This window comes from Balaenoptera physalus (genome assembly GCF_965194825.1).
Source record: "Balaenoptera physalus genome assembly, chromosome: 18".
Classification (NCBI taxonomy): domain Eukaryota; kingdom Metazoa; phylum Chordata; class Mammalia; order Artiodactyla; family Balaenopteridae; genus Balaenoptera; species Balaenoptera physalus.
The window spans coordinates 76,969,633-76,984,638 of record NC_138899.1 but is presented as its reverse complement, the minus strand read 5'-3'; the positions used below and the strand labels follow the sequence as shown (position 1 = coordinate 76,984,638).

General features: G+C 39.5%; 1 protein-coding gene across 3 annotated transcripts; it reads left to right on the top strand.

Annotated features, from left to right (window-relative positions):
- Positions 1-8,944: 8,944 nt before the first annotated feature.
- Positions 8,945-13,971, top strand: RPL21 (ribosomal protein L21). 3 transcript variants are annotated; one of them, XM_082435771.1, is made up of 6 exons: positions 8,945-8,970; positions 11,512-11,590; positions 11,899-11,960; positions 12,747-12,859; positions 13,387-13,537; positions 13,648-13,971. In XM_082435771.1, the coding sequence occupies exons 2-6, from the start codon at positions 11,524-11,526 to the stop codon at positions 13,735-13,737; spliced, it is 483 nt and encodes a 160-aa protein (XP_082291897.1). In that variant the 5' UTR covers positions 8,945-8,970; positions 11,512-11,523; the 3' UTR covers positions 13,738-13,971. The 3 variants fall into 3 exon arrangements, with proteins under 3 accessions (XP_082291897.1, XP_082291895.1, XP_082291896.1); XM_082435769.1 differs by lacking the exon at positions 8,945-8,970 and adding an exon at positions 10,063-10,328; XM_082435770.1 differs by lacking the exon at positions 8,945-8,970 and adding an exon at positions 10,479-10,549.
- The last annotated feature ends 1,035 nt before the right edge of the window (positions 13,972-15,006 follow it).

Genomic DNA, 15,006 nt, shown 5'->3' with positions numbered 1-15,006 from the left:
TTCTTCTTTGATCCATTGGTAACTTATAGTGTATCATTTAATTTCCACACATTTGTGATTTCCAAATTTTTCCTTTATGTTTCCATTGTGGTTTGAGAACATATTTTGTATGATTTCAGTTATTTTGAATTTTTTGAGAGTTGTTTTATGGCCTACTATATGGTCTATCCTGGAGAATGTTCCATGTGCACTTGAGATGTCTATTCTGCTATTGCTGTTTGAATATTCTATAGATGTCAGTCAGGTCTAGCTGGCTGATATAGTCTTGCTAATTTTCTGTCTGATTGTGCTATCCATTATTGAGATGGGGTATTGAAGTCTCTACCTTTTAGTTCTGAATTTTATATTTCTGCCTTCAGTGACCTTCTGTTTAATCTTAACACTAACCTCAGAGTAATCTTTTACAAAAGTAAGTCAGATGTCACTCCTCTTCAAAATTCTCTAATGCCTTCCCACCTACCTCACTCAGAGTTCAAACCAAAGTACATACAACGCCTAGAGGTCCCCCACTACCTCTCACCGCGTTCCATGCCATCTCCCCTCCTCTTTGGTCCAGCCCATTGCCAACACCCCACCCCCAGCATTGCTAAAGCATGTCAGACACTGACATCCACAGACACTCTTTGTCCACAGGATCTTTGCACTTGCTGCTCTCTTTGCTTGAAAGGCTCTTCTCTCAGGCATCTGCATGGCTTCCTTCCTCACTTTCTTCAGATCTTTGCTCCTTCTCAGTGAGGTCTTCTCTGATCACCCTATTTTAAATAGTAATGTCTCATCATTCCCCTTTCCTGCTTGATTTTTTTTTCTCTACAGCACCTGTCTCCATCTGTCATAATGTGTATATCATAACATAATCATGTAAATGGTATATTATTTATGATATGCCTTTCATCACTAGAATGTAAACTTCAAGAGCACAGGGATTTTTGTCTGTTTTATTCCTCTGTATCTCCAGCGTTAGATCAGTGCCTGTCACATAATAGGTGCTCAGTGAATGCATGCTCCGTGAATGAATGAATGCCCTGAGTACTGCTGAGGAAACCAGTCAGCTGGGCAGCAGACAAAGTTGGATTCATTACCAATCTCAAGTGGACCCTAAACCCCAATTCATTCTGTTACTATAAGACTCTGCAACTGTGAACGAGTTTTCTTAAAACTCCATTAATACTATTAAAATCCAATTGGGCCATCTTGTTGCTTCCATCCATTTCCATCTTTTCCATCTCTATTTCCAAATATTTTTTGAGCATTTACTACTTGCTAAGCACTGGATACAAAGTAGTACGCCAATAGTGACTAAGTCCTTACCTTTATGACGCTTACATTTAAATTTTCTGAAATCCATTGTGCCAAAGAAATCAGACCACTAACCCCAGAAGTTCCCTATCCAGTTTACCCTCCAGTTTCAAATATCTTCTCCTAGATCAACTAAAATTAAATATAATTCTAGCAAATTATTTAAATTGAACCTTACCAATTTCATGCATGTAAATCAGCTTTCAAATACTACAGAAACCAACTTTTAAGTATCACAGATTCGTGAAAACTAGTTTGAAGAAAATAATTGGCAATGGAATTGCATTTACAAAATGTGAAAGCTTTGTGAACATTAGCAGCATTAAAACAATGTCTGACAAAGATTATTCACATAACACTTTTTGCTTCAGCTACAAGTCCCAGTGCTAAAACTTTTAAAAAGCATTTTGTATCAGTTATTTTGCAGAAGTATATTGATGTCATTGTGGTTCATTATAATGGTTAAAGTTATTGTCATTTTTCCAAAAAAGTCTATTTCAAGAATTCCTGGCATATATGAAACTTTAGCCAGAGTAATTTTTCTAATGGCTAAAAAGGTTTTAGTCTTTTGTCAGCAAGTACTGTAGTCAAAATATTTCAACCACAGATTCTTCTTTATTCCATCAGAGTACAGCCAAGTACCTGAATGATAGCAGAAGGTAGAGACAGGACACTGTGCCAGTCAGCAGAAAATTCTGAATCTAATCAGAGGACAGAGGCCTAATTGCTCACCTATTTCATTTGACAGCCAGAAAGACTGTTTTGAGAAAACGTCTGTGGATTTCTTTTTAAAGTGTCTCCAAGAGAAATTTTAACAAGCATAATCAAGTGCGAGTTCCATACCTATCTGATTTTCCCACAAATCTGACCTAACAAGCAGTTTCACTGGAAATATAAGGACGTGAGAGAATAACAGTGAAGCAAAATTAGCCTAATTACAGGATAAATTAAAAATCCAAGAACTTGAACTTCCCTGGTGGCGCAGTGGTTAAGAATCCACCTGCCAATGCAGGGGACATGGGGTTGATCCCTGGTCCGGGAAGATTCCACGTGCTGCAGAGCAACCAAGTCCGTGTGCCACAACTACTGAGCCTGCGCTCTAGAGCCCGTGAGCCACAACTACTGAGCCCACGCACCACAACTACTGAAGCCAGCGCACCTAGAGCCCATGTTCTGCAACAAGCCACTGCAATGAGAAGCCCACGCACCCCAATGAAGAGTAGGCCCCGCTTGCCGCAACTAGAGAAAGCCCATGTGCAGCAACAAAAACCCAACGCAGACAAAAAATAAATAAATAAATAAATTTATTTATTTTTTTAATCCAAGAACTTCAGTTCAAGGCAATTCAGTAGTTGCCGTTGCAATTCTGATAGGAATTGCATTGAATCTATAGATTGGTTTGAATAGTATGGATATTTTATCAGTACTAATTTCATTCCAATCCATGAGCACAGAATATCTTTCCACTTATTTGTGTCTTCTTCAATTTCTTTCCTTAATGTCTTATAGTTTTCAGTATACAGGTTTTCACTTCCGTGTTTAAATTTATTCCTAAGTATTTTATTTTTTTTGATGCAATTATAAATGGGATTGTTTCCTTAATTTCTCTGATAGTTGTTAATGTATAGAAATGTAACAGATTTTTACATACCGATTTTGTATCCCGCAACTTTACTGAACTCATTTATTAGTTCCAACAGTTTTTTTGATGGATCTTTAGGGTTTTCTGTACACACACACACACACACACACACACATATATAAATATACATATGTAGTGGAATATTACTCAGCCATAAAAAAGAAAGAGATCTTACCATTTGTGACAACATGGATGGAGCTTGAGGGCGTTAAGCTAAGTGAAACAAGTCAGACAGAGAAAGACAAATACTGTCTGATCTCTCTTATACATGGAATCTAAAAAAAAAAAAAAAAAAAGACAAGGTCTTAGATATAGAGAACAGACTGGTGGTTGCCAGAAGCAGGGGGAGGGGTGAAGGGTGGGAGAAATGGGTGAAGGGAGTCAAAGTGCAAAATTTTTAAAATAAATAAATAATAAGTAAAACAAATTAAAGGATAACTGAATCCACTGTGTCTGATTCATTTACACTTAGTTCATCAAAATGTATTTTGTTGTAAAATAGATAGCTAGTGGGAAGCAGCCTCATAGCACAGGGAGATCAGCTCAGTGCTTTGTGTCTACCTAGAGCGGTGGGATAGGGAGGGTGGGAGGGAGACGCAAGAGGGAGGGGATATGGGGATATATGTATATGTATAGCTGATTCACTTTGTTATAAAGCAGAAACTAATGCACCATTGTAAAGCAACTATACTCCAACAAAGATGTTAAAAAAAATTAAAAAATAAAATGTATTTTGTAAGACCCATTTAACATCCAAGAAATCTTTTGAGCCTTTTTAAGACAAGTCTTTTGCCTTTGAACCAGAGTTCTAATTTTCCATATGAATGACGCTTGGACCTTGAAAGATAGACGATCAGTTGATTTTCAACTTAGATTCTTGAAATTTTAAGTGAAATGCAAACTTGATATTCTGTTTATTGTTTGAGCACTGAATAAGGTCATTAAAAAAAAAAAAAGAAATTTCTCAACTCAGGTCCAGGTAGCCATAATCAATCAAACAGGGCTAACAACAGACGTGAAATTTGTCTGTCACACGTTTCCAAGTTGTGCCTTTCTGTCTAAACATAACTAGGTCTCCATAAATCACTGCAATGTCTCTCCCAACTCTCACTTCAATACTTTTTCTGTCTGAATACTCCTGATATTTGATTAGGTTCTTCCTCACGTTGCTCTGGCCTTAAAGTCTAGGGCAGTTGAAGATATTTTAGAAGCTGGAGCAAGAAACAGGATTTGGGAACAGAAAAATCTGGATGCAGATAATGAGGATCTGAGTTATGGGGCTGAGATTCAGTTTGAATGTCTAATCACATGGTCACAAGCTTGTTTATGCCTGTTTTCATGTAAAGAATCAAGTTCTGGAAGGGTATAATCTTTGTCTTACTTGATTTAAAAAAAAGTTTACCTTCATTTTTTTCTGCTTCTCAAGATCTCAAATTAAAATTTTCATGGAAAAAAGATTATTTTGTGTAATTATTCTTCACCGTATGTTTTTCAATTATTCATAGTATTTCTGCCTCATTACTTTGGCTATCATTACAGTAACATTTTCCTGGAGACAAAACTCTCATTATATACTTTTTTTTTTTCTATTAACAATTTAATTTCTGAACTCACCCAAACTTCAGCTATTTTTGCTTAGGATTGAGTCTACATGCCAAGGGTCTAATGTATTTTTTTCTTTTTCTTTTTTTTAACATCTTTATTGGAGTATAATTGCTTTACAATGGTGTGTTAGTTCCTGCTTTATAACGTACTGAATCAGCTATACATTTACATATATCCCCATATCTCCTCCCTCGTGCCTCCCTCCCGCCCTCCCTATCCCACCCCTCTAGGTGGTCACAGAGCACCGAGCTCATCTCCCTGTGCTATGCGGCTGCTTGCCACTAGCTATCTATTTTACATTTGGTAGTGTATATACGTCCATGCCACTCTCTCACTTCGTCCCAGCTTACCCTTCCCACTCCCCATGTCCTCAAATCCATTCTCTACGTCTGTGTCTTTATTCCTGTCCTGCCCCTAGGTTCTTCAGAACCATTTTTTTTTTTAGATTCCGTATATATGTGTTAACATATGGTATTTGTTTTTCTCTTTCTGATTTACTTCACTCTGTATGACAGATTCTAGGTCCATCCACCTCACTACAAATAACTCAATTTCGTTTCTTTTTATGGCTGAGTAATATTCCATTGTATATATGTGCCACATCTTCTCTATCCATTCATCTGTCAATGGACACTTAGGTTGCTTCCATGTCCTGGCTATTGTAAATAGAGCTGCAGTGAACATTGTGGTACATGACTCTTTTCGAATTATGGTTTTCTCAGGGTATATGCCCAGGAGTGGGATTGCTGGGTCATATGGTAGTTCTATTTTTAGCTTTTTAAGGAACCTCCATACTGTTCTCCATAGTGGCTGTATCAATTTACATTCCCACCAACAGTGCAAGAGGGTTCCCTTTTCTCCACACCCTCTCCAGCATTTATTGTTTGTAGATTTTTTGATGATGGCAATTCTGACTGGTGTGAGGTGATACCTCATTGTAGTTTTGATTTTCATTTCTCTAATGACTAGCGATGTTGAGCATTCTTTCATGTGTTTGTTGGCAATCTGTATATCTTCTTTGGAGAAATGTCTCTATAGGTCTTCTGCCCATTTTTGGATTGGGTTGTTTGTTTTTTTGATATTGAGCTGCATAAGCTGCTTGTAAATTTTGGAGATTAATCCTTTCTCAGTTGCTTCATTTGCAAATATTTTCTCCCATTCTGAGGGTTGTCTTTTCGTCTTGTTTTCATTATATATTTTCTACACTAGAAAATCCTAATTGGTTCTTATTTGAAATTGTCCTCCTGCCAATTCACCAGGACAAAGGGCAAATCCGATGGAGCTGATTGATACTCAGAGTTTCCAACTAGAGCCTCACACGTAAGAGGACAGATCCATGTTTCCTCCTAGCTTAGAAAATTTGCCCTGCTGGAGTTAAACTGCCAATGTCTTCTGAAAACCAAAATAAAACAAAACGTATACTTTGTTAATCTGCTTCTACAGGGAAAAATACAAAAATGGAAACAGAGATGTGAACTTACTTTAATGACCGAAAGTTATGGGTTTCTCTTAGTAGCTTACTCAAGCCTGGTGCAAAATCATAAATTGGCTTCATTTTAATGTCACATTCCTGTTCATTTGTTGACCTTATTTTCTAAGGCTATTGGATGGCTTTCATTTCTCTGAGTTTTTAAAGTTGTTATCCATCTGTATGCCTTTACATATGCAAAAATACTTTCTGCCTAAAATATCCTTACTACTTGTTCTCTGGTCAAAGTGTGACTCCTTCATCAAGTTCCACCTCCTCTGTGAAGCTTCGTTTTTTCATCCAGGGATTCTTCTCTCCCATGCCTTCCTCTACTCTAGGCGCAGTGGATCACCCACAGAACACCCACACTGCTCAACTCCGTGTCGTCTGCTTTTCCACTTAGCGTAGTCTAGCATCTTCCGCTTCCACCAAGCTCTCTGTGGAGTCCTTGAGGGCAAGGATCATGTTTTATTCACTTTTATAGTCTCATCATGCACTTCAGTACCTTATTTAATCTAGATGCTTATAAATATTGAATGAATTTTGAGTTTTCCTACTTTCTACATTTAATTTACTTCACATTTCCTTAAGTTTCAATCCTTTTCTTATTCTTTTTTACATTAATGATCTCAAACTGGAGGTAAATTGACCTTTAGATGCTTAGGAAACCACTTTGGTTTTCAGATCTGTACGATGGAACTAATGACACAAACCTACTTTAAAAGCCTGTAGTAAAAATAAATGCCTTACTCTCTTCAGAGGAAAATGGTAAATAAATAAAAATAGAGGTTCACTCTGGAAAACCATTTGGCAATTTTCTATGAAGTTAGAGATACCTATGATCAAGCAATGCTCTAGGTATCACCCAGAAGAACAGAAAACATATTCACAAAAATATTTATGGCAGCTTTTTTCATAGTAGCATAAAACTGAGGGGAAAAAAACCCAAATTTCCATCAAGAGGAGAATGTATAAATAAATTGTGGTATATTCACATAGTAGAATACTACTTAGCAATAAAAAACAAACTATTGGTACAAGCAACAACATGACTGAATCTTAAAAACACCAAGCTGAAAAAAAAGAGCCAGACAAAAAGTGTACATACTGTACAGTACCATTTATATGAAATTTAAGAATAGGCAAAACTAATCTATGGTTATAGAAATCAGAATGTTGGATTGTTCTAGTTGGGGAGGGGATTAGCTGGGACGAAGCACAGGGAATTGTTAATGGGAACGGCAATATTCTAGATCTTGATTGGGGATATTGGTTGCAAGGCTATATATTTACATTAGTCAAAAATCATCCAAATGGGATTTCCCTGGTGGCACAGTGGTTAAGAATCCTCCTGCCAATGCAGGGAATACTGGTTCGAGCCTGGTCCAGGAAGATCCCACGTGCCACGGAGCAACTAAGCCCATGCGCCGTAACTACTGAGCCCGCACTCTAGAGCCCATGAGCCACAACTACTGAGCCCGTGTGCTGCAACTACTGAAGCCCGCATGCCTAGAGCCTGTGCTCTGCAACAAGAGAAGCTGCCACAATGAAAAGCCCAAGCACCACAACGAAGAGTAGTCCCCACTCGCCGCAACTACAGAAAACCCGTGTGCAGCAACGAAGACTCAACACAGCCAAAAATAATTAATTTTTTAAAATGTACCATATTGTTTCACTAATTGAAACAACTGTAGCATACTAATGTTAAGATGTTCACAATAGGGTAAACTGGTGCCAAGTATATGGGAATTCTCTGTACCATTTTTCTAAAAAAATTTTTTTTGCTAAATCTAAAACTACCCTTTAAAAACTATTAATACTTACTAATATTAATATTTATTAATATTAATTAAAAATAAATTTAGAAAATAATATTTATTAAAAGTATAGTGATGAATAAACGATCACCTCCCATGTACTCAATAACCAGCTTAAAGTTAGTCAAAATAGTTAAAGCCTCCTGTATACCCCTTTCTTTACAGTCCCCTCCCTACCAGACAAGACCACGTTTCTAAATCTGATTTTCATTCCCTTGTATTTCTTGACTACTTTCACTACATATGCATATATGCCTAAGCAATATATAGTATTGTTTTGCATGTTTTAAAATTGTACGTGTATAAATTGTCCTATTACGTTTGTTCCACATCTCCCTCTTTTTGCTTCATCACATTTGCTGGCTCACTCTTGACTTACTGGCATATAATATTCCACCGTATGAATACCCCATAATGGGTTTATGCTCTTATTGGTGGACGTCTCCAACTTTTTGCTTCTATTCCTAGTGCTGTTGTGGATATCCTTGTCTACACAGCAAAGTTCCCATAAGATAAGCAGTTAGGAGCGGAATGCTGGAATTCGGTATTTGCATATTTTCGGTTTCACTAGATTTTGCCAAATTGCTTCGCAAAGTGGTTGTAACAGGGGTACGTACCTACCAGCAGGTGCGTAGTGTTTTGACGCATTGAGGGGAAAAACGTTTGAAAGACATATAAACTGTACAACATGCTTTCTTCACCATAATTCTGCTTTTGTGCCCACGTAACCATTCCCACAAACTACAGTTCGGAGCACAGAAAAGAGCCCAGACAACACTGGACCAGACCGCTCCGATGCCCGAGGACGCAGGTACACGCCCACTTCCCGCGTGGCGTCGGACGCAAGGGCTGACGTCAGCACGCTCGCGACGTCTGCGCCTGTTTGACGCCCTTGAAGGCCCCTTTCCGGGCTGTCTGGCAAGATCCCAGTGTCAGCTTGTGTCGGTCGGTTACCTCTTTTTCGCAAGAAAAGAAAATATCCTCACAGGTTCTTCTGGTTCTCAGGGACGACACCCTTACCCAGGAAAGAGTGGCTGTCGGCCGGCTTTTTCTCAGGCAGCGCCGCGGGCAGCCCGCAGGCCCTTCTAAGGCGCGCGCGCGGCGCCACCTCCTTCTTTTCGGCCGGAACCGCCATCTTCCAGGTACTGCACGCGCGTGGCTCGTGGAGTCTCCTGTCCCTCCCCGTGTTCCTCAGGCGTGAGTCCCAACCCTGTGGCCGCTGAGGCCGTGCATTGGAGCCCTAGGGAGATTATTTAGCCAGCCTGGGGTCCGCTGGCCCGGGCGGTGGAGCTGTGTCCGTCCAGACTCGGCGCGGCGGGCGCGGGGCCGGGGACCAGGCTGCGATGCCGTGGGTCTGCGGGGGGACAGGCTCGGGAAAAACGAGGCCGAGGCACCGGGGTGAGGCGATTCTGGTCCATCGGAAAGGAATTCGTCCTTTCATAGCCCCCGCAGCTTTAGCCCGGCTCTCCTGGGCTTTCTTGGATTGGCTCTGGCGCCGCGTGGCCGCTTGCTTTTCCAACGCCTTCAGTGTGGCATCTTAATCCCTATTGTAGGAGCTAAACTGTAATGCTCTAGGGTAGGAGCTTCGGGACAGTAGGAACGGGTTGAGAACCAGGCGCCGGGTTTAATCTCCCTTGAGACCTGGGTGTGTGTGTGAGGAAGTCGGGGGTCGTGGTCGGAGAACTGCAGAGGTGCCCCTGAGTCGCCCTGGATGAAGAAGCCCAGCCCATTCGTCGTTGACGTGGGAGATTTCCGGTTGTCTTAATTCTGGCCCGGGACCGCAATTGGAGAAAGGGAAAATACTTTGTTTGCCACGGGTATTGTTTTGTTCATGCCAGGGCAGCAAGTGTTGAGCAAAGGGATTCCTGAATAGCTGTGTCTGATTTAGGCGTTTAGGGGGAAAGTTAACTGAATAACCCCTTAGTCTTAGTTTTGCATCTTTGTGTCTAGTTTGTAGCAGCCAGCTGCCAGAGTTGAGGAAACTGCGGGTTGCGCCCCCGTAATGGGTCCCATTTTTGGTAGTATTATAGACTCTAAATCGTCATTGCTTGGGACGTTAAATATTGTTTTTAAAAACTCACTCGATAATATGTGTATTGGGTCCTGATGGATTTCGAACTCGGAAAAATGGGTCTAGTGGAAGGAGCGTGGGCTCTGGAGTCAGAAAGGACTTTCAGGGCTTCCCTGGTGGCACAGTGGTTGAGAATCTGCCTGCCAATGCAGGGGACGCGGGTTGGAGCCCTGGTCTGGGAAGATCCCACATGCCGCGGAGCAACTAAGCCCGTGCGCCACAACTACTGAGCCTGCGCTCTAGAGCCCACGAGCCGCAACTACTGAAGCCCGTGCACCTGGAGCCCGTGCTCCGCAAGAGAAACCACCGCAATGAGAAGCCTGCGCGCCGCAATGAAGACCCAACGTGGCCAAAAATTTTAAAAATAAATACATTAAAAAAAAAAAAAAAACTTAAATTACTGATTCTGTCACTTTGTCTCTCCATAAAGTGAGTTGACCTGCAGAGCATGTCTCCTTGTTTATGAACTTAACGGGAGTTTATATGAACTTAATGCAAATGTAGACTTGAGAATTAAAGCAGTACTTGTACTTGATAGATTTTTCTCACCATTTAAAGTGAAGTGTGCAGTCATTGTAACAGTGGTTTGGCTTTGATGGGTTAGCTGAAACATTCTTCGGTCTCCTTGCCACACAAGTTACGTGAAAAAGGTACTTAGGAGTCACTTTTCTTTAAGGTTAAGATGTGGTGGTAAATTGAGAGGTTGACTTACATTAGAACACCGTCGACAACCTAAGCTGGTCTTTGGTGTATTTTGCCTTGTGGTAGGAGTAGTCAGCAATGGTAGTTGTGCCCTTGGATGATCTGAGGCAATTAAAACCATTATTTTGACCTTTTGGGAAACAAAGTGAAAGGTTCAACTCAGTAGCCTATATGTGAATTCTTAGGCAGTGATAAAGTACTGTTTACTAGTAAGCGCTTTGCATGTGCTAGGAATTGCTCAGTGTTTTGTAGACATTACCTTAGTTGGTTATAAAAGTATTAAGACCAGTTTACATATGAGGATCAGTTGGTTAAATGTTGGTCTCCCAGCAGGTAAGTGGCAAAACCTATGTCAAAATCAGGTCAGTGATTATAAAGCCTTCTACCTCACATTTTCTGGTAAACAACTGAGTAATTAAATATATGAAGTGAGTTAGACATTTTTGACAGTTAATAGGTGCCGTATTAGAGAAATCCATAGGTTGATAAGAAAAGGGGTTTAATCCATTATGTAAAAATGCAAAACTGAGTTTTGTCGTGCTTTGCAACAATAAACTGCCTTCTAGTTCGTAATTCCAGTGTTCTTGGCAGTCTAAGCTGGGTTCTACAGATGTAGTGTGGCGGAAGTCCTGTTGTGTTGTTACATTCTAATAGGGAAAATACTGGTTTGGGTTCTAAAATCCAGTCCTGCTTCTTAGGAGTTGTAGGCAGTTTTGGCAGAAATCTTGGTAAAATTACTCTTTCTTAACGTTTATAAGAGCTATTGATTCGTGAGCCAGCTTTTTAGATAGTTGCCTAATTCTGGTGTTGCTACTGAACTTAGTGCATTTGTAATTACACATTTTTTGGCTAAAGGGGCAAATGTCAATTTTGCAGTTGTATTTGACTGTTTGATACTTTCTGGTTTCAGTAATTCGCCAAAATGACCAACACAAAGGGAAAGAGGAGGGGCACCCGCTACATGTTCTCTAGGCCTTTTAGAAAACATGGTGAGTAGATCCACCCTCCTTGGGAGCAAGCGTGGCATACATTTGTGTTTTATTACCTATGTGTTGTGGTTCATATAATGTGTTCTTAATAAATGGCGTTAATTAGCATCTACCTAACTTACTTGTAATAAATAAAAAGCATGAATTTTATATAGTGGTTCTTGAATTGTCGACTAGCAAGATTTTAAAGTACACGTAACTGCCTAAAAGTAGTGTGTGTTGAAAGCTAGTAAGGTTATATATTTCTCTTACTCTTGACTTTTTCATCTTGATATTGACTGTATTGGGGTTTTTTGTTTTTTTTGCAGGAGTTGTTCCTTTGGCCACATACATGCGAATCTACAAGAAAGGTGATATTGTAGATATCAAGGTAAATTATAAAATTGGGGAAATAACTACAGAGTAACATTAGAAGTTAGAAAAGTTGTGTTTAATATTAAAATCTGAATAGGGTGTATTGCATCTTTTTATCTTCCTAATCGAGGGAAAATCCATTTCCTGAAAAAGAACTCGTGAGAGTATAGAATAGCTATTTTATGTTATATTTTTATTTTTGTAATAAATTTATTTATTTATTTATTTATTTATTTTTGGCTGCATTGGGTCTTTGTTGTCGAGTCTTCGTTGCAGTGCGCAGCCTTCTTATTGTGGTGGCTTCTCTTGTTGAAGAGCTTGGGCTCTAGGCGCGCGGTCTTCAGTAGTTGTGGCGCACGGGCTTAGTTGCTCTGCGGCATGTGGGATCTTCCCGGACAAGGGCTCGAACCTGTGTCCCCTGCATTGGCAGGCGGATTCGTAACCACTGCGCCACCAGGGAAGTCCCTAGAATGGCTATTTTAATTTTACTTTCATAAACAAGAGTTTTTAAAGTGCTATTCTTGAGTCTAAGAATTTTCTCATTACTTGTTTTTAACAGCTAGTGGAAAAATTAAGGGGGGGGAAATCATGTGAATTTGTATTTAAATGTGTCCTGGCACTCTAGAGCTTAATGATGATTGTCTTTTTGATTGCTTAAAGCAATGTGAAAATGACATTTCACCGGCTCTGAAAGCTCTTGAGTTGCCATCTAAAGAAAAAAAAATCTTGGAATATCTCAGTTACTTTGGATTTAAAAGGAGGGGGAAATTGCTGGCATAACATTTATCTCCTTTCTTAACAGGGAATGGGCACTGTTCAAAAAGGAATGCCCCACAAATGTTACCATGGCAAAACTGGGAGAGTCTACAATGTTACCCAGCATGCTGTTGGCATCATTGTAAACAAACAAGTTAAGTAAGTAATGTCATAGTTCTTTGTGCCTACTTAGTATTCCCTCACACCCCCCTTTCACTTTGCCAGTTGGACTTATGTCTTTATTGGTCATTCAAGTGGGGCAAAGGAAATACCCTTTTAAAACTCAAGCAAACTGGGTGTTTGTCTTGTAACCTGTCAGAGGAAACAGATTGTAATAAACTTACTGGAAAGTCTTGTGGGGTTTGTTAGCTAAGCCGTTCTGGTTTTCACAGTGTAAAAAGTTTAATAAGTTGTAAATTTTATTAGCGGTCTGGTTTTGCTTAAATTATTTGGTATTTCAGAGTCTGTCACCTCATCAGAAGAGAGCTTAAAAGTGGGGATGTTTGCCTCAAGGCCCCATTCAGTAAGATTTAATAAATGATTATAAATTTGCCATCACCTTGTTGATTTATCCTATCTGGGGGTTAAAAAATGTTCATGGTTTAATTAATAAATGAAACTGTTGAAAGAATTTTCTGAATTTTAGCTGTGTTTTTGATGCACTTAAGAGTGTCTTCTCTCTCCAGGGGCAAGATTCTTGCCAAGAGAATTAATGTGCGTATCGAGCATATTAAGCACTCTAAGAGCCGAGATAGCTTCCTGAAACGGGTGAAGGAAAATGATCAGAAAAAGAAGGAAGCCAAAGAAAAAGGTACTTGGGTTCAGCTGAAGCGCCAGGTGAGTGCTTGGCAGGGTTTCTTGGTATTGCGTACGTTTTCAGTTCTGGGAACACTTTGAAATTGAGTTACAGTACTTTTCATAATTGTTCCCTCCCCTTTTTTTAATAGCCTGCTCCACCCAGAGAAGCACACTTCGTGAGAACCAATGGAAAGGAGCCTGAATTGTTGGAACCCATTCCCTATGAATTCATGGCATGATGGGTGTAAAGAAAATAAAAGACCTGGACTGTGTAAATGTTTCTCTTAATTGGGTAGAAGTGTGTGACCCCCTTCCCCAAACAAACATTTAAAGCACATTTTAATTGTGTCCGAATTCAGTGGGTGACATCTTTTTACCTTCCAAATTTAGTGATTTTTCTTCCTGAAAGATGTGAGGTAGTTTGTTGTGCAGTATACTCCACTGGTTAATAAACTGCTAGATATTATAAAATACTTGTACTAGTTTGAAAATAGTCTCTAAATTCCTATGAACAAAGGATTTAAAATGAATGAAAGTTATCTGTTGCATTATAGTTAAGCTCAGGAAAAGTTGATACTCATAATTGCATCATAAATTAAGTAGCTGTGTTTTGAGGATCGGGAACTTAACTTTGAAGCCTCCTATTTAAAAATACATGGTTTAAAGCCCCTTCCTGGTCCTTTGTGAGTTACATGTTAGTTCTGAGTTGTTTAGACCTTTCGTGCAGCAGGGCTCAGAAAAATGTTAAAAACTAGAATACCTTTTTTATTTAAACTGGGTAAGTATTTGTATAGCATCTAATATGTGGCATTCTAAGCACTTTACATAATGTACTCATAAAAAACTTGGAATAAGTTTTGTTTTGCCCATTTTACATGCAAGGAAGCTGAGGCACAAATAACTTGCCCGAGGTTACAGGTGCATAGTGTTGGCCAAAGATTCAAACCCAGGCAATCTGGCTGCATAATCGGATTTTAGTCATCAGTTCTATATTGCTTCATATTAATAGGAATATTTTAAAGCTACTTTGTCTAGTTGGAACACATTTTAGGTTTTGTTACTTCCTGGAGATTTTTAATTGGATGTGGTAAACATCCAGTAGGGAATTGATCACATCTCATCCCCCTGCCTTCAGTATTCTGTGATAATACCTGTAGCAAGCTTATTTAAAATGAAAACCTTGACTACTCACTTGGTATTCTCTCCCCACTATTAGACTTGAGGACAAGAACCTATTTATAATTTTAGTAAACACTGTGAGTAGGTAAAAACCCAGTGTTAGTGGCCTTCAGTTTCATCTAGTGTTGTGTGATGGTAATAGGGCTGCTTTGGAATCCAGCAAACCCTGGCTTTGAATCTTGGATTCCTAACCTAACTCAGTAAATGGTGGTTATTAATTGCTCTTAAAGATTCACATCTAGTGGTAGAGGGTTATGTTTAAACATGACTGTGTTGGTCAAACAAAATTGTTTACCAGCACCACCACAGAAAAGAAGGAAAACCTTATG

What these genes read in the sequence shown, in the direction of transcription:
- RPL21 (XM_082435771.1), top strand. Translation starts at nt 11,524, where the DNA reads ATGACCAACACAAAGGGAAAGAGGAGGGGCACCCGCTACATGTTCTCT. An exon ending in ATTGTAAACAAACAAGTTAA is followed by an intron (nt 12,860 to 13,386) that starts GTAAGTAATGTC and finishes TTCTCTCTCCAG; the next exon opens with GGGCAAGATTCTTGCCAAGA. An exon ending in GGGTTCAGCTGAAGCGCCAG is followed by an intron (nt 13,538 to 13,647) that starts GTGAGTGCTTGG and finishes TTTTTTTAATAG; the next exon opens with CCTGCTCCACCCAGAGAAGC.